We start from the raw sequence: 21,796 nt of genomic DNA, 5'->3' as shown, positions 1-21,796 counted from the left end.
ACCCTGTAGCACAGGGGGGGCTCTATAACACGTGTTCTGTAATGAGGTAGCCCGATGACCTCAGTTCATAGGTAATGACATCAGTATAACGTACATGCTGCATTGGTTCATGGGCAATTTTTCCTAGGCTAAGCGCCCCTGAATAGCTGGACTAAACTATAGAATCTTGAGCAGGAAAGGGAATAGCCTCTAACTCAGCTTTTGCACTGGCAGCAGGGACCCTTTTTAGGTTTTTTTGTTTGTTTTTTTGCGGTACGCGGGCGTCTCACAGCCGCGGCCTCTCCCGTTGCGGAGCACAGGCTCCGGACGCGCAGGCTCAGCGGCCACGGCTCACGGGCCCAGCCGCTCCGCGGCACGTGGGATCCTCCCGGACCGGGGCACGAACCCGCGTCCCCTGCATCGGCAGGCGGACTCTCAACCGCTGCGCCACCAGGGAAGCCCTAGTTGTATTTTAATAAAATTAAAAATGAAGCCTGGGGGGTGGGGGAGGGATGGACTGAGGCACTGGAGTTGGGAGATGCCAACTATTACGCATAGAACGGATAAACAGCAAGGTCCTACTGTATAGCACAGGGAACGATATTTAATCTCTTGTAACAACTATAATGGGAAAGAATCTGAAAAATATATATATATATGTATAACTGAGTCACTTTGCTGTACAGCAGAAATTAACACAACATTGTAAATCAACTAGACTTCAATTAAAAAATAAATAAAATTTTAAAAAATAAAAGAAGCCCCAGTGCCCCTCCCTCTTGAGACGCACACTCCAGGCCTGGGTCGTTTGAAGGCAGGTGGCACCTCCCGGGCCCAGCTTCACAGACGGCTCCACAGAGACCCATTTCTGTTTCCGCATCTCAGCCTCCAGCTGCTCTGACTAAAGGGCTACCCGCACTTCCACTCGATGACCTTGTGTATATTTAATCTCTGCTGTGGCGGCCGTCAGCCAACCTGCGCCGCCTCCCTGGGTGGTCCAAGTGAACTTCTTGCATTCATTTTTTGCTTTTGTCTCTAGTTTTTAAATGGCCTGTTTATGAAGTAACCTGCGGGGAATACTATTTTCCCCAGAAGGCCTAATAGTTTAGTTATGATTTTGCAGAATGTGAGGTGTTGCAGGAATGCATATACTGCACCACAGCAGAAACAACTTACATGTGGCGAATGCCCACTGCCTTGATTTGAAAAGTAGTATTGAATAACCTGGCACTTTGTCCCTTGGCTAAGATTGCAGGAAATCAGGCGCAAGGGGCTCCAGAATCCTTAAGGGAGCGCTTTCATGAGCGGTACAACCTCTCAGGAAAGGTGGCCCTGCTCTGCCGGTCTGGGACCTGGCACCCCCAGGGTGACACTTGCATTCCACCCCCTGAGGGCCTTAGAACCACCAAAATCAGGACCTCTGGGGGTGGGGCTTGGGCACCTGTATATTTAGAAAACCAGGGATGGTTCTAAAGCACAGCTAAGAGTCTCAATCTTAAAGGTTCAGAGAATCATTTGGGAGCTTTTAAAACCCTCAGTGTCAATCGTACCTCAGGAAAGAGAAATCTCAAATAAACAACCTAGCCTTACACCTAAAGCAACTAGAGAAAGAAGAACAAACAAAACCTGAAGTTAGTAGAAGGAAAGAAATCATAAAGATCAGAGCAGAAATACATGAAATAGAGATGAAGAAAACAATAGCAAAGATTAGTGACACTAAAAGCTGGTTCTTTGAGAAGATAAATGGAGTGGATAGCTGGTGGGAGGCAGCCACGTGGTACGGGGGGCATCGGCTCGGTGCTTTGTGACCACCTAGAGGGGTGGGATGGGGAGGGAGGTGCGGGAGGAAGGAGCTGTAGGAGCATGTGTACGTGTATGGCTGATTCGCTTTGTTGTAGAGCGGAAACTGACACACCAGTGTGGAGCAATTGTACTCCAATAAAGATGTTTTAAAAAAAAATTGACAAACCTTTAGCCAGACTCATCAAGAAAACAAGGGAGAGGACTCAATCTAGTTATCTAGTACCATATGGCTATTGAATCATTCAATTATTGAGTGCCTATTATGTGACCAGTATTATTAGTACTATTAGTACTAATACTTAGTACTAAGTACTAGTACTTAGTACTACTCCAAGGACTTGGGACATTTCAGTGAACAAAACAGTGACCAAACTCACTACCATCATGGAGCTCACCCTTTATGCTTAGTGCTGATTCCTAGTCAGGAAGATTCTTAACTATCAGAACCTAAGAAGCCATTTCCATACCGTACACTTAAGTTCCCATGATCCCAAAGAGCAATGCAAATCTCTCTGGGGTGAAGCTGGGCAGCTATGCAGAAGGACAGACACAGTACTTCTGAGTGAGGATGATCTTACCCCAGGGTGGCTACCGGGAAACTTAAGAGGGGTAGACTGGCCGGCCCTGCCTCTGAGTTGGATCAAGAAAGCAAGACCAGAACCAAGGTGAAGGACTGCCAGTGTGACCCTTGAAGATGATTCAAGTTAGCCTGGGGTACCCTTTCTGTTTTCCACTCCCAAACTGGGATTAATTTAGGAATCTTCCATAAATGGAGAGCAACTGGGGGCTTTCCAGTCTTAGCCTGGGTAAATAGTATTTCAAGACAAATCAGAATTAGACGGCTTTGCCTTGTTAGAGTGGGAAAGGAAGACAGCAAGTAAGGACTCCCAGGTTCAGTTTAGTCTACACGTTTGCCTTGTTCTTGTAACGCAGAATTCGAGATATGGAATTTTTCTCAGAATGCGGAAAGCAATACACAGCTGAAGAGAAACTACTAAAAGATAAGATGCTGGTCACTGTTTCTGCTGCTAGTCACCTTCAAGGTAAGTGAATCAGGCAAGAGTCAGGAGAGGGCAAATTTATTAATATTACCTTCAACCAAGGATTTTTAACCATTTCAAATTTTAAGTTCCCACGAGCCTCAGATGTCTGAGAATAAATATTTTAAACGTCTTTTGACTTAGTTATGGAAAGATTCACCAATCTTGGGCTGTTTATTTTTTTTTAGCAATATTATAAAAAATTTCATTTAGTTCCCAACGACCCCCTAATGCTTTGGTGTCACATTTGCAATGATATTTAGCCATTTCCTGTAAATGTGGCTATGCTGAGTACATGTGTAAGAAATACAGACATCTCCTACAGTTAGAGAGTAACGTTTTGCATGGGTAAAAGAAATCTGCACTCACTATGCCACCATACCTGTGGCGGAACGTTCCTGCTTTAGTTAAGGGTCAATAAATGCCACAGGTACAGAGATCCTATTTCTAACTTGGGGCTCCACAGAACTATTTAATATGTAGCTTCTACTCACATTGTCCCTTGAGTTGAGAGGTCGGCTCTGCTACTGAGAACAGCAGAGTGAGAAATGGCCCCTCTACCTGCAGAATGCAAGCTCTCTACAAATTCGTGTTCAGTGTCCTGAGATAATTGCCTTGGTCATGTGTGAAACCACAGATGGGACCTTGAGCTGATAGCTGGCAAGGTGGGTGTACATCCATGAATGTGTGACTGTGTGAGCAAGAGTCCCATTAGAAGTTCGGCAGAGACAAGAGTGTCCCGGGGACCGCCCATTCTAGTTCACTGCGTTGCCAGGAAACAAGTGAGCTTCCTGGTCCCCAGGGCTCTCCATCTCAGAATGCAGGATGACAAAGGGGGCTCCTTCCTTGAGCGCCTCTCGACTTTTGGCAGCTGAGGGAGCTAGGCATTGCCTCCCACAGTGATGGGTCTAAAACTAACATTGTCAACAGGCCCCTCTCCTTCGCTTACTTTTTTGGGGCCACTTTGCTCCCCCCCTTCCCCCTGCTCCACACACAGCCTTTAATAATGGAAGTAATTTGCCCAGTGAAATGCTCAACATGGATACGACTGTGAAAAGGCACTCAGCTGAGTCAGGAAGAGCATTTTGTGAGTAGAAAGGGAAATGCTATGTTTATTGACATGGAAAAATTTACATAATAACTTAATTTTGTATTATTTTTTGGCCAAACCGCCTCCATAAACTCCTCTTGGGCATGAATCTTTGGTCACTGGTGTGTTAAACAACCAAAAAGGATAAAGCTGGCACTCCTGCAAAGAAGTAAAGTATAAATGTGACCTTGACGGGTTTCCCTGGTGGCGCAGTGGTTGAGAATCCACCTGCCAATGCAGGGGACACGGGTTCGAGCCCTGGTCTGGGAAGATCCCACATGCCGCGGAGCAACTAGGCCCATGAGCCACAACTACCGAGCCTGCGCGTCTGGAGCCTGTGCTCCGCAACAAGAGAGGCCGCGACAGTGAGAGGCCCGCGCACCTCCATGAAGAGTGGCCCCCGCTCGCCACAACTAGAGAAAGCCCTCGCGCAGAAACGAAGACCCAACACAGCCATAAATAAATAAATATGACGTTTATATGGCTAATTTGGCCAGTGGAACAGAACAATTTGCTCAGGAAAAAACTACCTCGGATATGGAGATTTTTAGATTTTTAGACTATTTTATGACCGGGTCTTTAGAAATCAATATATTAAATTTTTACTTTTTCACAAAGGGAGCTCAATAACTTTGAATGCATTTGGGAATACTTAATTTTCTTTGGAGTATATCTAGTCTTCTATAAAAACAATACTAGGTCCCAACCACAAAGCTGGGAGAAGGGAGAACAGAGGCTGAGTAAAAATAATTGCTAAATAACTTTTCTTAGGTATTTATTTACAAAAATCAAATCTTGGTCATAGCATAGCATCAGTTCAAAGCCCATTTGGAACCCTTTAAAATTATAAATATAATAAATTCATATATCAAGCATAACATATTTTTGTACAATAATTATTCCCATTAATTCAATTGTATCTTTTTCAAATATACCCCCAAATCAGTAATAGAGTAAAAATTTTTTTTGGCTTCCTGCTGTGTTTTCTTAGCCTCTTTAATACTTTGTGGTCTAAGAAAAATAAAATAAAACAGACATTCATTCAAAAATCTACTTTGATTTTTGAGCACAGCAAAATCTACTTTATCTACTTTCTCCAGCATCAAGTGAATTCTGCATATCATTTAGACACACAGAAATCTTTCATTCATACTATGAATTCTGATAAAAGCCAGCACTTACCAGTTCTCAAAGTGTGCCGAAACATTACTAAAAAGAATGTTTTGGTTTTTTTTTTTTTTTACAAGCTACACCCAAAACATTTGCTTAAAAACTTTCTAAATAGTGACATTGCCTGGTAAAACACATGCAGTAGACAAAATATCAGATTTCTTTTTCCAGCTGTCCAGAATCCTATTAGTACCTCTTACTTCTATCTGTCTTTTGCTATAATTAGGATGGCTTAGGGTTTATCTGGGCCTTTTTTCAAAACCAGATTTCCTTCCCAGCAGCAGCCCCTGTCATTCACAAGTACCCTGATGGTACTTGGAAGAACTATTTTGATGTACACTGTGGAACAGCAATTGTGAATGTGAAGGGAAGGGACACACACACACACGTGCACACGCACAAATACATTTTAGCTTATAATTTTTTAAAAGAGGAGTCTTACCTGAGGATGATCTCTCCAGTCTGGAACGCTGCTTGTTTCAAGTACGTTTTTAACCCACACCCCTTCTCCCTGCAAGTCCAAGTTCCCTTCTTTGGAGAGTGAGCCTGGTGGAGTCTGCAGGATTTTTGCTTCTTGCTCTGCTTGTGCTGGAATAGCACAGCCTCCTGCATGGGAATTCAAATCAGTCGCTTCTGCTTTGGCATGGGAACTCTCTCTTCTGTCACTTGGGGTCAGTGGGTGCTTAACAGGTCCCCTGGGATACAGGCGATTCAAGGAGGCTTCTGTTGCCCTTTCTTCCAGGTTGGGGTTCAGCTTCTTGGCTTTTCCCTTAATCCCCGGTCGCCTCGCCCTGGCAGGTTTCTCGGAGCCTCTCCGGCTCAATAAGTCTTTCCCCCCTAATCTTTTCTCAGCCACAGTCTCCAAACACTGGTTCATTCCTGATTTTCCTAACTCACCATATAAGTGCTTCCTCTCTCTCTCTGTTACTGCTTTATCCATGTTTAGCAGATTGTCACTGGCAAATTCCTTTCCTGCCTGGTGGCCGTCTCTGGTTTCCCCTTGAGTTCCTGGATAACCATCTTCAGCAGCTTCAGGAGCAGTGGGTGGTTTATCTCTCCCCTTGTCTGTCACCACAGACGTTCCATCCTGGTGAGGTCCCACCGGCAGGGTCACCCCTGTTTGCGGGGATGAGGCACTGTGCACGGAGGCTAGGCTGCTCCTTACCTCCCCTCCTTGGGATGGTAAGCGGTAACCACAGAGGCCAGCAGTGGCATCCATAGGCCCGGTGTCATCCGCCACCAGAGGCTCACAACCCATTTCACTGAGGAAATTCTCACACCCACCCGGGCAACACTCACCGAATTCCATCTCTTCGTCATCGCTTTCTAATAAAAAAACACGCTCAGTCCCCTGCAGGTCCCTTTGCCAAATTGCATTAGAGTGATCTGTCATGACGTCGGAACATTCCAGATACTCCAGGTCATTGTCCGAAAACTCCTCGGTGCAGGTGAGGGATATCTCTGAGCAAAGTTCATAATCACTGTCAAAGCCTCTGCGGGAGGCCGGGCGGCTGACTGGATTCTTGCTCGTGGCCCTGTCACCTGGGGAAGTGGATGAGGCTGCCTCCATCAGCGGTAGGCTAAGGCTGATGTATTTCTGCACTTTGGGATTTTGATGACTAGAGTTTAAGCCTCCTTCATTAGGGCCATTAGTGTCTAAGGCACCATCCATTAACCTTGACAGTTTGGAATGCACTGTCCTGTGGCCACACACATCTTGTTTATCGGGAATAGTACTTGAATCAGAACAAAGCAACCCCTCCGCGATGTCCTCTGTGTTATCGGGACCACAAGCCTCTTCAGTTTGCCTCATGTCTTTAACATCCAAGGGATTTTCAGAACTGGATGTACCAAGGTCATTATCAGCCGGTAGCTGGAGTGAACGTGCACCATTGAATTTGGAAGGTGGGGGGTCAGCTGATGCGGGAGGACCCGAGGCAATACTTTCTTCTTCCTTATAGGGTGCTCTTTCTCGTCAGTTTGATGTGTGCTTTCCTGCTCATATGTCTCATGTTTGCAAGCTGTGTTCCTATCATCTTTCGGGCTAAGAGAGAGCTGTTGATTGTCTGACGGACACTCCACTTCCGTGGATTGAAGATCTACTTCAATGGATCTTCACTGCAGAGCAGCAGATCATCCCAAAACAGTTTTTAGCAGAGATTTGATAAATAGCAGCGTCATTTTGGGTAGGTACCGCTAGGATGAAGAGAAGATACAGGTAAGTTTGCATGCCTATATTTCTCGCCTCATGGCACACACAGAAAATGACCGTGGTTTTCCTGCACACTCAAGGAGATCTGTGGTCCCCCTAGGAAGGGGTTTGTGGTCAGAGGCAACTGGCTGAGATGCTCAGCATTTTCCCTTAAGACTCTTCACGATCTTACCCCAAACTGAAAATGCTATGAATTACTCAGATGAACGGAGAAACGTTTTATATTCTAGTTTCTTCTTCTCTCCTTTTATTTTAAGTCATTCTATGTTATGGGAATTTGAAGAAGCATTACTTTCTGGAGTAAGGTATTATACACAAATAACTAAAGTACTCTAACTCCTGTAGTGGAGTTAGCAGTAACCCTTTTTAAGACCATGCTAAGAAGGCATGGTTCTTGCCAGGAGGCTGTGAAGATGATACCATACTAGGACTAGGTGTATGAAGCATAGTGCTATTTCCTCTTTAATTTAACATGATTATAAAGCCTAAATCACAGCCATGAACCCCTCTGGCTGGAAACCAATGTCCACATGCCATCCTGACCCAGACCCTCCAGGTGTTTGGCTTTGGCCCAGTAGGGAAGAAACCAAATCCTGGATCACACCAAGCCTGCGCTCCCTCCCTGCTCCACGAGGGATGGTGCTCTGTGGCTCCTCCCCGCTTTCTTGACTGGAGCCACACGGAGCCTGGAGCCTGACCTGCTTTGCTGACCTTTACCATTAAGACCCTTATCCAGGCTCTGCAGTCCCCATAAAAACCTGTTATACTTGCTTTATACTTGCATTCTTATTTATCTCATTTGACCTCATTGTAATTGTAACACTGCTGATCTCACTCTATGTATTATCCAGCTCAGAAGGCAACCATTTTCAGAAGGCAGGAGCTGAGGGTCTGGCTCAGACTTAGAGATGATGCTCAGATCTTTACTGACTGGTGCATGTAAAAGATGCACAAATATCTAACCCAGGAGGGCCAGTGTTAGACGCTTACAGCTATGGGACACAGTCTTCCTTACCCTCTCTCTTCCTTACTGGAGGGACCTCTTTGTCTCCTAAGCTCATGTGCTCATAGGCCCTCAGTCGTTGGGTGCCTGCTCACATAGGCCTCATTTTCAGAAATCATAGACTGATTCCAATTTTATTAATACCTTGTTTCTTTTGGTAACTTGGTTCCCAAGTAGAAGACATTCAGAGGTGGACGAGGTTGGCCAAGCCTGACCCAGAGCTAATCTCTGGATTTGCCCTGACCAGCAGCCTAGGGAGACTAAAGTTTAGGGCCACTTTCCAGGGGAAACAGTACCTGCCCCTGTCTATTTCACAGAGTTATTCTGAGGTTCAAATGAAAAAAAAAAATCAACGTGAAGGGACTTTGTAAAGCAGAAACGTTATGCCACATGTACTCTGTAAGAATGTAAAAGTGCTAAAATGATAATTACGTGATGTGAGAGAGGTATTAGCTAACGCTACTATGGCAGTCATATTGCAATATAAACGTATCAAATCAATATATTGCACATCTTCAACTTACACAGTGTGGTAGGTCAAATATAACTTAATTAAAAAAAAAAAAAAAGAAAGGATGAGGCAGTGCTAAGACCAGGTTATCGCTGGCTCTCAAGAAGTATGCAGGGCTTCCCTGGTGGCGCAGTGGGAAATGTTATGATTTAGTAATGTGGGACTTTATGGAACATGTGTTTTAGCTGATATAAGATTTACAAGTCATCCTGAGTAGATTAAAGAGGAAAAGGCACTGGATTAAGTATAATTAACTTCTCACTGGCTAATGAATGCCTTTGAGAGAGTTATGGTTTGCGGTTGGCATGCCCTAGTAATTATCTCTAAGCGTCCTAACAAGGAGGTGGAGAAAATCGGGCAAGGAACCCAGCCTTTGCTGAATACTTCCTCTATTATACAGTGTGCTAGCTGCTCCCTGTCTGCAAAACTGAGGCTCAAAGGAGCCATTTCCCCAAAGTGACAAAGTAGGTAAGTGGTGGAGCTCGGATAGGAAACCAGAGCCCCTGACTCTGCTGCTTGGCTCTGTGAATCCTGTTTGAAAATGGACATTCAGAGAATGTCACCATCATCATCACCATCACCAGCATCGTCCCCTAAGGGTGTTGTGTTTTCAAATGCATCACTTCATATATTTATTTATTCTTGATTCCACTGGCACAAATAAAATAAGTTACTACTCCCCATGTGGACTGAAAAGCAGATTAGCCCAGCTCCTGTCGTTGTTCCTTTCCCCTCTTGTCTCCTGGAGGTCATTTGCCTTCTCCCCAAAAAACTCTCCCAACTATGTTAAAATTGCTGACACTCAAACTGTGCAGTCTGGCCAGGCACCCTGAAGACAGAGCTCATAGGAGTGGAAGCTGAAACCAGTGGCTAGAGGTAAGATTTGGAATCCTCTCTGAATTTCAGATATTATTCTATTTTATTACGTATTCCACATTCCAGTGGAAGAAAACAAGATCTGGGAACAAACAGTCTGCAGTGTCTCCCCGCCCCCTCCCGGAGCCATGCCTGGCCGTGCAGCATGAAGGGGAGAGGCTGGGCTCAATAAATACTCACATGATGACATCCTGGTCCTCTCCGCAGTCAGAGCACCAGGTGAGGGTCATAATATTTTCTGACACTAAGTGTCTGTAATTTATGACTTGGCTAACTGCTGCTATCCATTTTATAAACTGACTTATCAGAATAGCTAAAGGAATAAGCAAGCCTCCTATATGCCCCAAAGCTATATTTATTATACAGATGGAAGAATTCTAATACTAGAAGCACACAGAATTTCTTGAAATTTTCCATAAGCGGCTGGACATATTTCAAACCTGATGAGCAGATTCCTTGTACATGCACCAATTTATTTAGCTATTTATCCAACAGATGTACTGAGCCGCACATCTGGAGAGCTGAAGGGGTCCTTTGGGCCGTGCTGCTCCAGGGACTGCCTACCTCCCATCCCCTCTTTTGCTCTGTATCACAGAGCTGGCCCCTGGAGGCTGCATCTCCCCAGCTCCCAGGACCACCAGCTTTCTGCTGCATTTGACCAAAAGAAGGCAGGAGATGGGAGGGTGGGAAGACATGAGAAGCTAGCTTCAGGTGGCATTTCTAGCAGGCATTGCTACCCTCCTGTAGCTCCAGGTCCTACAGGAGAGGCCCATCCGGAACTGGTAGCCCTGCCGCCTCCCTTTGTCTCTGCAGATAGGAGACGGCGGCTTCCTGCTGATGCGAATCTCTGGGGGACCTCACTGCCCAATATCAGCAAAAGTCCTTAAAAATATGAGCCAGCCGAATCCACAATATTTAGAAAAATGTATACGTTCTAAACAAGTGAGGTTATCTGAGAAATACAAGGCTGGATCAACACTCAAAACTCAGTGAATATAGGGACTTCCAGATATGGCAGAGGAAGAAGTTAGTAAACCCCCTTTTCCAATAGCAACTATGAAACTGGAAAAAACTGTCAAAAACCATATTAGCTTCAAGAAATTGATCAAAAGGAAAACAAATGCAAAACAAATTTGCAGCTAGGGATTTTAGCTGCAAATTCTCCTAATAAAAATGAACAGTATTGGGCTTCCCTGGTGGCGCAGTGGTTGAGAATCTGCCTGCGGATGCAGGGGACACGGGTTCGTGCCCCGGTCCAGGAAGATCGCACATGGCACGGAGCGGCTGGGCCCGTGAGCCATGGCCGCTGAGCCTGCGCGTCCGGAGCCTGTGCTCCGCAACGGGAGAGGCCACAACAGTGAGAGGCCCGCGTACCACCAAAAAAAAAAAAAAAAACCAACAAAAACTGAACAGTATTATAAGATCTCTGTCTTCACTATACTACACCACTACTAGCACACACACACACACGCACAGATTATGACCATGAGAACAGACAAATAGCTGGAACAGACTAGCAACCAGAAATAGTGTGAAGGATATGGGAATAGATCCGTCTGTTTGGCTCAATCACCTGTGTAACCCTGCATTTAATGCTTGTTTGTTGTCCTTCTGGTTAGACCCTGACTGATACAGAGATGATTTATTTTACAGATTTTGGAACTGAGGTCCAAAGAAGACGTGACTCTCTTAAGTTACACAACTAAAAAAAAGAAGAAATATCTCCCACGTGTAAGGCACTGAGTTGGCTGCTGTATGGAAGATAAAGTTGTTAAATTCCTAGGCCCGCCTCAGGAGCTCCCCATCCAACAAGGGAAACGAGGTGGCTATCTGAGCAGCTCCAGTACAGGACGGTACGTGCTAACCATTAAAAATCAGACCAATCGGGCTTCCCTGGTGGCGCAGTGGTTGAGAGTCCGCCTGCCGATGCGGGGGACGCGGGTTCGTGCCCCGGTCCGGGAGGATCCCACGTGCCGCGGAGCGGCTGGGCCCGTGAGCCATGGCCGCTGCGCCTGCGCGTCCGGAGCCTGTGCTCCGCAGCGGGAGAGGCCACAGCAGTGAGAGGCCCCCGTACCGCAAAAAAAAAAAAAAAAAAAAAAATCAGACCAAATATAGAAAGTTGGGGGTAGGGGTGTGGCACATGATAATGGTGTCCTGGGAACTTGAAAGCTGAAGCAGGTCTAGGAAATACACAGTCGGATTCTGGCAGGAAGGGTGGTACATGCCTGAGGTTGGGAAGGGGGCTGATCTCTCCAGGCAGAAGGAACGGCCACAGGCGAGAGGAGGTGGGAAAGCTCTGGGGCCTCACGGAAAACAGCAAACCATGCTTCATTTGGAAGCCGGCGGAGTGCTGAGCTGAAAGTTAGGGCAACTGCATGATTTACTGTTGAAGCAGGACGCTTTAGAGAGTGAGGAGGGATGCAATTAATATTTACACCAAACCACGGGCAGAAAGTGGGGTGCACCCAGGCCAGAGAGGAGGAAGAGTTGCCCACTAAGAGGTGGGCAGGGCCCAGAGGGTGAAGGATTTTCCATCCCAGACTGAAGGGTTTGGACCTCAGGCTCCAATTCACTGGGAAGCAGATCAGAGCAGTCATTTAGGGAAGAGTGGAAATCATTCTGTGAGACACTCACCACACTGCACAGGGTACCAGGGTGAGGAGGGAGTGTTCCCGGCTCTCCTGAGGCCTCTGGCTAAGCAGGAACACCCCATCCTCCCATGTGTCCTGTTGGACCTACGACCACGTATGCCCGGCACACCGCATGGGACTTGTAGAGGGAGAGAAAAAATGGGTGGAATAAGACTTGTTTCCTTCCCTGGGGGAGCTACCAATTTTGCTGAGAGAGAAGACTTTCAGGTATTAAACAGGGAGCAGAGTGTGATTTGCAAACTCCAGTGTCATCATATTCCGAAAGGCACAGCTGAGGCAGTTAGCGCTTCTGGTGGATTGGAGGGGAGAGGTCAGGGTGGCCTGGATCTCAGGGAACGGGAGCCAGGAGCAGGTAACCTGAGCCCAGCGGGGAGGATTAGACTTTGGCTGGATGGGGAGGAGGGGAGGGCATTCCCGGCAGATGTATCGGGGCTGGAACAAGCAGGTCGTGTGTAAGGGACAGAGGAGAAATGAGCTGTGTGGGGAGAGGGCCCCGAAGGACAGGCGCTGTGGGCTGGAAGCACAGAATGCTGCGCAGGAGAGAACCGCCAGGGAAATCCTGCTTTTCCTCTTCACTCAGGTGCGGTTCTGAGCTGATCGGGGAAGCAGGTTACAAAGTCAGTACGGTGTATAATGGGTAAGGGACAGACCTAGCGGCAAGCCTGCCCGGGTTCACACGCTGCCCGTCCACCATGTGATACTGGACAAGCTACCGAGTGGCTCAGGACAGTAACTGGGCCTACACCAGGGGGTGACATGAGGATTATGGGAGTTAATTCCTGTAAAGGGCTTAAAGCGGGACCTGGCACACACGAAGCTCTAAATCGGTAGTTCTCAGCTCTGGCTGAACCCTAGAATCCCTTGGAGTGCTCTTTAAAAAAAATGCCAGGGCCAGAAGATTTTTAGGGCAGTGAAACAATTCTGTATGATACTATATTGGTGGATAGATGTCACTACGCATTTTCCCAAACCCATAGGGTGTACAATGCCGAGAGTGAGCCCTGATGTAAAGCCTGGACTTTGGCTGGTAACGACGTGTCGGTGGAGGCTCATCAGTTGTAACAAACATCCCAGTCTCGTGGGGGATGCAGACAGCGGGAGGGTCTGCGCTGGGGACAGCGGGTAGATATGGAAACTGTGCTTTCGGCTCCATTTTGCTGTGAACCTAACACTACTCGAAAAAATAGTCTATTTAAAAGAGGGGAAAATATACCAGTGCCAGCCCCCCCCCCCCAGCAAAAAATCAATTAAGCAGCATCTCAGGGCGAAGGGCTTTGCGCTTGGTGTTTTTTAAGCCTCCTGGGTGCAATGAGTAATCAGGGCTCAGATAGCACTGAGCTAGATGAACGTTAGCTCCGGGTACCTAGCGAAGGACGTAAGGGAGCCAGTAAGTCGATGGCAGAGGAGGGGCCTCAGCCTGGCCTTGTCCGGGGAGTGGTTTCTTGACTTCCATTTGGCACCAAAGTGCTGAGCTTCTGACAGCTTTTTGAGCCTCTGGGACCAAATGCAGACCAGCCAGACACTCCGAACAAGAAGTGAGCCAGCTGACTTCAGAAAGGGAAACATTTCATGGCCTTACTGCCAACACGCTTAGTTAACAGACGACTGACCTCTCTTATGAAAAGAAAACTCGGGCTTCCCTGGTGGCGCAGGGGTTGAGAGTCCGCCTGCCGATGCAGGGGACGCGGGTTCGTGCCCCGGTCCGGGAGGATCCCACGTGCCGCGGGGCGGCTGGGCCCGTGAGCCATGGCCGCTGAGCCTGCGCGTCCGGAGCCTGCGCTCCGCAACGGGAGAGGCCACGGCAGTGAGAGGCCCGCGTACCGCAAAAAAAAAAAAAAGACGAAAACTCAAGCGTAGCCGCAAACAATCCCCACGCACCTCACCGGTAGACCACCAAGCCGCCAGCCTAGGGTCCCAGAATGTCTCCAGAAACCTCAAGGGACATTGTGACAATAGAAAGACTCCTAGATTAAACTGCAAATCCATCTGTGAAAGACATGGCCTCTTGAGAGCAGGACAGAGAACAATGTACCACTGGACATAGGCTCGGAGGACCCACAGCTCTTTCATAAAAGCAAGTTCGCTTAGAATTCCGAAGGCCCGATACTGTTAGTTTATTTAAACACCCAGCATGCTCCAAAACAAACCTTGATTTTCCCATCCAAACCCGCTTCTCGTCTCAAAAAGAATCTGCAATTCCATTCTGCCGATTGCTCGGGCCACACACCTTGGAGCCGGGCCTCTACTCCCCTCCAGCATCCGGTCCAACAGCAGCATACCTGGTGCTGTCAGATGCATCCAGAACCGGACGGCTTCCTGCCACCTCCTCCAGGACCACCGTGGACCAGGCCCCTTCACCTCTTGTCTGAATTACTGAGTCGCTGCCTGCAGGTCTCCCCGCACTGTGCCCTGTCTACTCTATAGACAGAACAATTCACACCACAGCAGCCCAGCAGCGTCCTTTTAAAACGAAGCCAGGAAAGATCATTTCTCTGTTTAGAAACCCTCCTGTGTGTCTGCATCTCATTCAAAGTAAGATCCAACGTGCATAGATCATGGCCTCCAAGACCCAACGGCCTTGTCTCTGGGATCGTTCTCCCACGACTGTCCCCTCCCTCAACCCTCTCCAGCCACAGGGACCTCGCATGCTCCCACCTCCGGGCTTCCTCTGCCCCTGCTATTCCTTCTGATGAGAACACTCTTGCCCAGGTAATAATCACGCCCCTCTTCAGTTCCTGCCCACCACATCTCTGCTCCCATCAGCTCACCGGAGAGCACTTTCCCCCCGACACACCTTCCCTCCCTGGCTTTCCTTTACTCTTCGTCACCAGACACTTCTCTGGTTTTACTGGTCTGTCTGATGTGTGACTCCCCCTCTCGTCCCTACTCCATGAGATTGAGGACTTCACTGTGGGTTTAAAGCCACTGCAGCAAGAGTCAACCAGCTTCCTTTCTTTTATTTTTTATTTTTTGGCCTCTCCGTGTGGCACGTGGGATCTTAGTTCCCCGACCAGGGATCGAACCGGCGCCCCCTGAAGTGGAAGCGCGGAGTCCTAACCACTGGACCTCCAGGGAATTCCCTCAACCAGCTTCCTTGAAAAAAAAAAAAAAAGTGGGGATGAAATTTGATCGGAGGTTTGAACAGACAGGGGAAACTGCGATTATATATGCCTGTCTACTGTTCCATCAGTTGATTTCAAACCTTCAGAAACAGAAGTTGGAATAGTGACAGCCAAAAATCCTAAATTCAGGATTCTTACAGAAGCAGAGATTGATGTCACCTTGTTACACCAGCAGAGAGAGACTAAACATTGCAGTCAGTTTACCAAATGATGCCGCTTGCCTGTGTGTTTGGTCAGGACAGAAAAACATTATGGAGGCCCTTGGTTGAAAAAGAACCCCTCTCGCTCCTCCTGCCTCCAAAGTGGTTGGGACTTTGTATAAATAAAAACAATGCTTTGGGAAAATTAAAACAAAAACAAACAAACAAAAACACCCCCAGGGTCTTGAACAGTACCTGGTATATTGTAGGCCCTCCATGAATTCTTGTTTTTCAAGGAAGTCCTCACCATCACTCCTTTTTGTGTTATACTCCAGCACGTGTGTTAGCAGATTTTGTTTTGGAGGATGGCCCTGGTAGAATGAGATGCTTGAGTGACAGGACGAGACCCCGGGGCCCTGCGGGGACATGATTCTTGGGTAATCCTAGCTTTGCTCCTAACCAGCTGTTAGGAACTTGGATGGGTCCCCTGGTCACTTGGGTCTTGGATGATATATAAAGTAAAGGAATCGGACGAGATCAATTGCATTTAACCAATTAAATCAGCATTTCTTGGGAGTAGCACCTGAGTATCAGGATTTTTCAAGAGCTCCCCAGGAGTAACGTACAGCCAGGAGCAGGGTAATCCATAGAGCAGGGCCTCTCACGCGTTAATATGCACACAGATCGCCCGGGATCTCCTTAAAATGCCGACTCTGATTTGCCAGGCGGGGTGAGGGCTAGAACTCTGGCATTCTGACGAGCTTCCAGGGGAAATCAACTCTGAGCGACAAGGTCTTGGAGTCGCTTCCAGCTCCATGACTCTGCCGTTACCTATGAAGAGTGAATGTCGCTTTATTAAATTCTCAGAAAACTATCATCTGCCACTTGACTGGTGGTTATGAGTTCCCAGTAAATGCCCAGCAGCTGCCCCCCACCACGGAACTCAGTGGCTGTTCAGGTTGGCTTTGCTTTTTCAGAAAACTAATTGCTCGACCCAGGCAGGGGGCGACGTACAAAACCAGACCCAAGAACTTCTCTCTCAAAAGCAGCCTTGGAGACTGTAGTCAGGGAAGAAACCCGTCACAATTTAATTGCTTCTCTTTGGCAAGGAGGAAACATTCCCAGCCCGCTGTGGCAGCGGCCCGGGGAGTGGGGAATGACATGGCCAGAAAGGGGGCAGCCACAGAGTGACCAGAAACTCAGGCTCCCTGCAGCTTAATGGGTGACACGGAGCCACTGACATGGTGGCCTTGGCCTACAGCTCCTGCGGGAGGCCTTTTAACATGATTCCCTACCTTAACCCCTTCAGCAGCACAGCCGCTACAGTGCCAGCAGGCTGACTCTCAAGAAGCCACCATAATTCAGATCCTTCCCCCGGGGTTCGGATGGCCGTCCGGAGAATGGCTCTAGGAGGGAGGCAAAATTAAACTGACAAACACAGATGAACAGGGGCAATGCATACGAAGTCCATTGAATTTGTACATGTAGGCGGAGCCTTCGCAGGAGAATGAAGACCCAAAGAAGTGACCAGAGTAGGAAGCTTTTATACCTTTTAGACACAGAAACAATAAATTTGTGAAAAATTGACAAGGCAAAGGGTTTGGGCTGTGGGTAGTAAATGGTGAAGAGGTAACAGGAAGAGAAGGAGGAGTTTAACAAGGTTTGTTTGTACACGGTTCTTGGCCCCAGTTTCCCCATCTCAAGGCCTTCCCTCCTCCTGTACAGGGGACACACCTTTCACAGGGGAGTTTTAGGACCTGTTTCAGGGAAGAGAGGCGAGGGGGGAAGGTCAGAGTGATCTTCCTGCTTCTTCCATTTAAAAAAATTCCCCCAACTTAAGATCTTCCACATGCCAAGGTACCATATTTGGGGGTAGCGTGTCCTGAACCCCATCAGCTCTTTCCTCTCCCCTCAGATCAGGATTCAGTAAAGAATATAACAGAAGCACTATATGCATTGCATAATTCAACCCACAACTCTTTATCGAATTCCTGTTGAGAGGGCGCTGGCCACTGGAGGTCCAGCAAGGAACAGATCAGACACGTTTTTGCTCCCACGGAACTTACCTTCCAGTTGAGAGAAACTCACGACAAAGAAAACTACAAATAAACATACACCATGCCAGGAAATAACCCAAGTGTCCATCAACGGAATAACAATTCTGCTAGATCCAAACCATGAAACTCAGAAACACTGCTCAGCCATAAAAGAAATGAACCACTGACACACCAAATGACACAGATTATTCTCGAAATAATTATGTGGAGTGAAAGAAGCCAGCTACAAAAGAGTACATGCTCCACGATCTTATATATATAAAAACTCTAGAAAAGATAAACGAGTCTCCAGTGACCAAAAGCAGATCAGTTGTTGTGTGAGGATGGGTGGACAGAGAGGGCAGGAAAGTGGGGTTGCAAAGGGGCATCGAGAGATCTTTTGAGGGGATAGATATGTCCACTCTCTTGATGGTGGTGATGGTTCCATGCGTGTGCGAATGTGTCACAGCTCACCAAATTGAACACTTCAAACGTGGAGAGTTCACTGTATATCCATCATACCTATGCAAAGCTGTTAAATGTGTGTGTGTATACACATACATACATACATTACGTCACATGCTACATGAAAAGTAATGCAAGATAAGGAAGGCAGGATATGCTGGGGGCAGGCAGTGAGTGCTATTTTGGGTTTTTAAAAATTTATTTATTTTGGGCTGCGTTGGGTCTTCGTCGCTGCACGTGGGCTTTCTCTAGTTGCGGCGAGCGAGGGCTACTCTTCATTGTGGCGCGCGGGCTTCTCATTGCGGTGGCTTCTCTTGTTGCAGAGCATGGGCTCTAGGCGTGCGGGCTTCAGTACCTGTGGTGCACGGGCTCAGGAGTTGTGGCTCATGGGCTCTAGAGTGCAGGCTTAATAGTTGCGGCGCTCAGGCTTAGTTGCTCCGCAGCATGTGGGATCTTCCCGGACCAGGGCTCAAACCCATGTCCCCTGCATTGGCAGGCAGATTCTTAACCGCTGTGCCACCAGGGAAGCCTGTGAGTGCTATTTTTTCTGTCCAGATGACTGGTCAGAGAAGGTCTCAGTGATCAGGTGATTTTGAGAAGGAACCTGAAGGCAGTAAGAGAACTGGCCATGGGGTTATCTGGGGAGAGAACATTCCAGGTAGAGGGAAGAGCAAGTGCAAAGGCCCTGTGGGCCTGAGTAACACTGGAGCTCAGTAACGGCTCAGAATTGAGTTAATACTTCAAGATCTGGACTGAATCATTGCCCCAAGCTTCACGTACAGTCTTGCATCTGTACTGCCTACCTGGGTAGAGTCCATGTCTTGGGACGGAGCCTGGCTTCTTAACACCTATATAAGCAGCGGTCACACTATACCAGCTCTGGAATCTGCGCTAAGATTCTCATTCAAGAATTTCAAGATCTGCTTAACCTCATCTTCTCTGAAATGGGCAGGCAGCCTGATTCCACTTTCAAACTCTTATGACTGAGAGTGACTAACTGTGTCAGACAAATCACAAAAGACCTCAGGGTAAAAAGGGTGAACATTTATTTGGCATTTGCTAAGTGACAGGCACTGTTCTAAAAACCTTATGTGTATTATCTCAGGTCATCTTCCCCCAGCCTTGCAAGGTAGATACTGTTATTATTCCCACTTTACAGATATAGAAACTGAGGCGGATAGAAGATAAGCTACATGCCCAATTAAGAGGCTGACACTTGAACCTGGGAGGTATGACTCTGGAGCCAGCCCTTGTAAGTGTCCACACATGGCCTCGCAGAGTGCTGCAAATCTCTGATTCTTTTTTTTTTTTAATAAATTTATTTATTTTATTTATTTATTTTTGGCTGTGCTGGGTCTTCGTAGCTGCGAGGTCTTTCTCTAGTTGAGGCGTGCGGGGGCTACTCTTCGTTGTGGTGCACAGTCTTCTTATTGCAGTGGCTTCTCTTGTTGCAGAGCATGTGCTCTAGGCACACGAGCTTCAGTAGCTGTGGCACATGGGCTCAGTAGTTGTGGCCCACGGGCTCCAGAGCACAGGCTCAGTAGTTGTGGCGCACAGGCTTAGTTGCTCCGCGGCATGTGGGATCTTCCCGGACCAGGGCTCGAACCCTTGTCTCCTGCATTGGCAAACGGATTCTAAACCACTGCGCCACCAGGGAAGCCCAAATCTCTGATCCTTAACCAGTGGTCCCCCATATACCCCCATTGGCCTGGTCCAAGCCTGTCCCTGCACATGGCTGGGACACCTTCCATATCTGGGCCAATCCTGTAGACTGAACTATGTCCCCCTAAAATTTATATGTTGAAGCCCTAACTCCCAATATGATGGTATTTGGAAATGGGGCCTTTGGGAGGTGATTAGGTAGGGCTCTCATGACAGGATTAGTGCCTTTATGAGAAGAGACACCAGAGAGCTTGTCCTCTCTCCCCGCCCCCCCCGACCCCCGCTTTCTCTCTCTCACTATCTTTTCAGTCCTCAGAAATGTCAGCCCATGATTCTGTGATTACAAAGTGAGACTGAACCCCAGTTGGCCCCAGAACTTCCCTCATGTTATTGGTCCTCTCTAAGTTCTCAGAAGGTGTCGATGCAAGGGCCTTTCCAGAGCCATTCAGCCTGTGTCCAATTTCCAGTGACTAGTGCATCTTTCTCTGGCTGTCCCACCATCTGGGGAGGGGCTCTGGGACTGACCTGTCACCTGCCCCCAGACTAGCATAGATCTGCCCTGAGAGTCAGCACCATGGTGGGAGCAACTGCCCAAGTCTGGTCCCCAGAAAAGGGTGAGTGAGCACACAGGAAAAGCTGAGTGTCCCATGGTGTGTCCCCATCACCATCCACTCCACTGAGACACTTACCTACCAAAGTTAAAACCAGAATGTGACAATGGGCAGCAGATTATCAGCACGGACCTATCATCCTGGGGACCAAATGGGTGTTTCTCGTCAGGCCCTTGGGACTCACTCCAGAAATGTTCCAGGCAGTGGTCTGAGGAATGGCCACAAAGCATACCTGCTTGCTGCGTTCATTCAGGAAGAATGCCGCAGGAGCCCGTCCCAGCTCCGTGCTGGGAACACAGACGCCTTCCTGGTGCCAGAAAGCTCTACCACTCCTCCTTAAGACTTGTGCCACCTACTTAAGCTCACAGGAACACGAAGTTCACAAAATGCTTTCTGACCTTGGATGAAATGCCTTTTCCCTCTTAGCCAAGACATAGCACGATTCATTCATCTTTATTTCTACCCAGTGAGTCCTTGATCAAACGTGTTAATTATATTTTATCCTCCAAGAGGCAAATAGCAGAGAGGAAAAGCACTGCCAAACTAAGCTATCTTTCTTTTTTTTTTTTTAAGTTTATTTTTATTAGAGTATAGTTGCTTTACAATGTTGTGTTAGTTTCTGCTGTACAGCAAAGTGAATCAGCTATACGTATACATATATCCGCTCTTTTAGATTTCCTTCCCATTTAGGTCACCACAGAGCACCGAGTAGGGTTCCCTGTGCTATACAGTAGGTTCTCATTAGTTATCTATTTTATACATAGTATCAATAGTGTATATATGTCAATCCCAATCTCCCAGTTCATCCGACTCCCCCCTTTCCCCCTTGGTATCCATACATTTGTTCTCTACTGCTGTGTCTCTGTTTCTGCATTGTGAATAAGTTCATCTGTACCATTTTTCTAGATTCCACATATAAGCGATGTTATACAATATTTGTTTTTCTCTTTCTGACTTACCACGTCTCTGCAAATGGCACTATTTCATTCCTTTTTATTAAGCTACCTTTCTTACCTCTAAATTGTCTTGTTTTTAATCAGTTCCAAAATTATAGTTCAGTGTGGGGAACATGTTCAGATGGCACAAAGTAACTATTATTTATAGAGTATTCTAAATTCTTTGCATGTGTTGATTTAATCCCTGTGCCTATAGAGGAGGTACTATCTTTATCCCCATTTTGCAAGTGAGGAAGTGGAGGCCCAGAGAGGTTAAGTAACTTGCCCAAGATGATACAGCTGGTAAGAGGTAGATCTGGGATTTAAATCCAGACAACCTGGCTTCAAATCCCTGCTTTCAATGGTGGATATAATCTCCTGTCCTTTGTAAGTGAAGTTGATGGTAACACTTCTACCTTTAGCTGGATGCGTGCCTTGAGGTGTTTCTTCCAGGAATGGAGATATTCTTAACGGATTCACCACTACTCAT

At 47.3% G+C, this 21,796-nt stretch overlaps 1 protein-coding gene across 5 annotated transcripts in view; it reads right to left on the bottom strand.

Moving 5' to 3' along the window:
- Positions 1-21,796, bottom strand: part of ALPK2 (alpha kinase 2) — a 150,072-nt gene that overhangs the window by 76,426 nt on the left and 51,850 nt on the right. For 4 of the 5 annotated variants that reach the window (XM_067014993.1, XM_059040413.2, XM_067014995.1 and 1 more), the window contains exon 4: positions 5,525-7,278. In XM_067014993.1, the coding sequence (XP_066871094.1) occupies positions 5,525-6,895 (1,371 nt within the window). In that variant the 5' untranslated portion in view covers positions 6,896-7,278. The remainder of the gene's footprint in view (positions 1-5,524; positions 7,279-21,796) is intronic. The other variant, XM_067014997.1, reaches the window with a different exon arrangement.

Source organism: Kogia breviceps, chromosome 15, assembly GCF_026419965.1.
Source record: "Kogia breviceps isolate mKogBre1 chromosome 15, mKogBre1 haplotype 1, whole genome shotgun sequence".
Taxonomy (NCBI): Eukaryota; Metazoa; Chordata; class Mammalia; order Artiodactyla; family Physeteridae; genus Kogia; species Kogia breviceps.
Note: the sequence above shows the minus strand (reverse complement) of the source record. Positions and strands in the feature narration are given on the sequence as shown.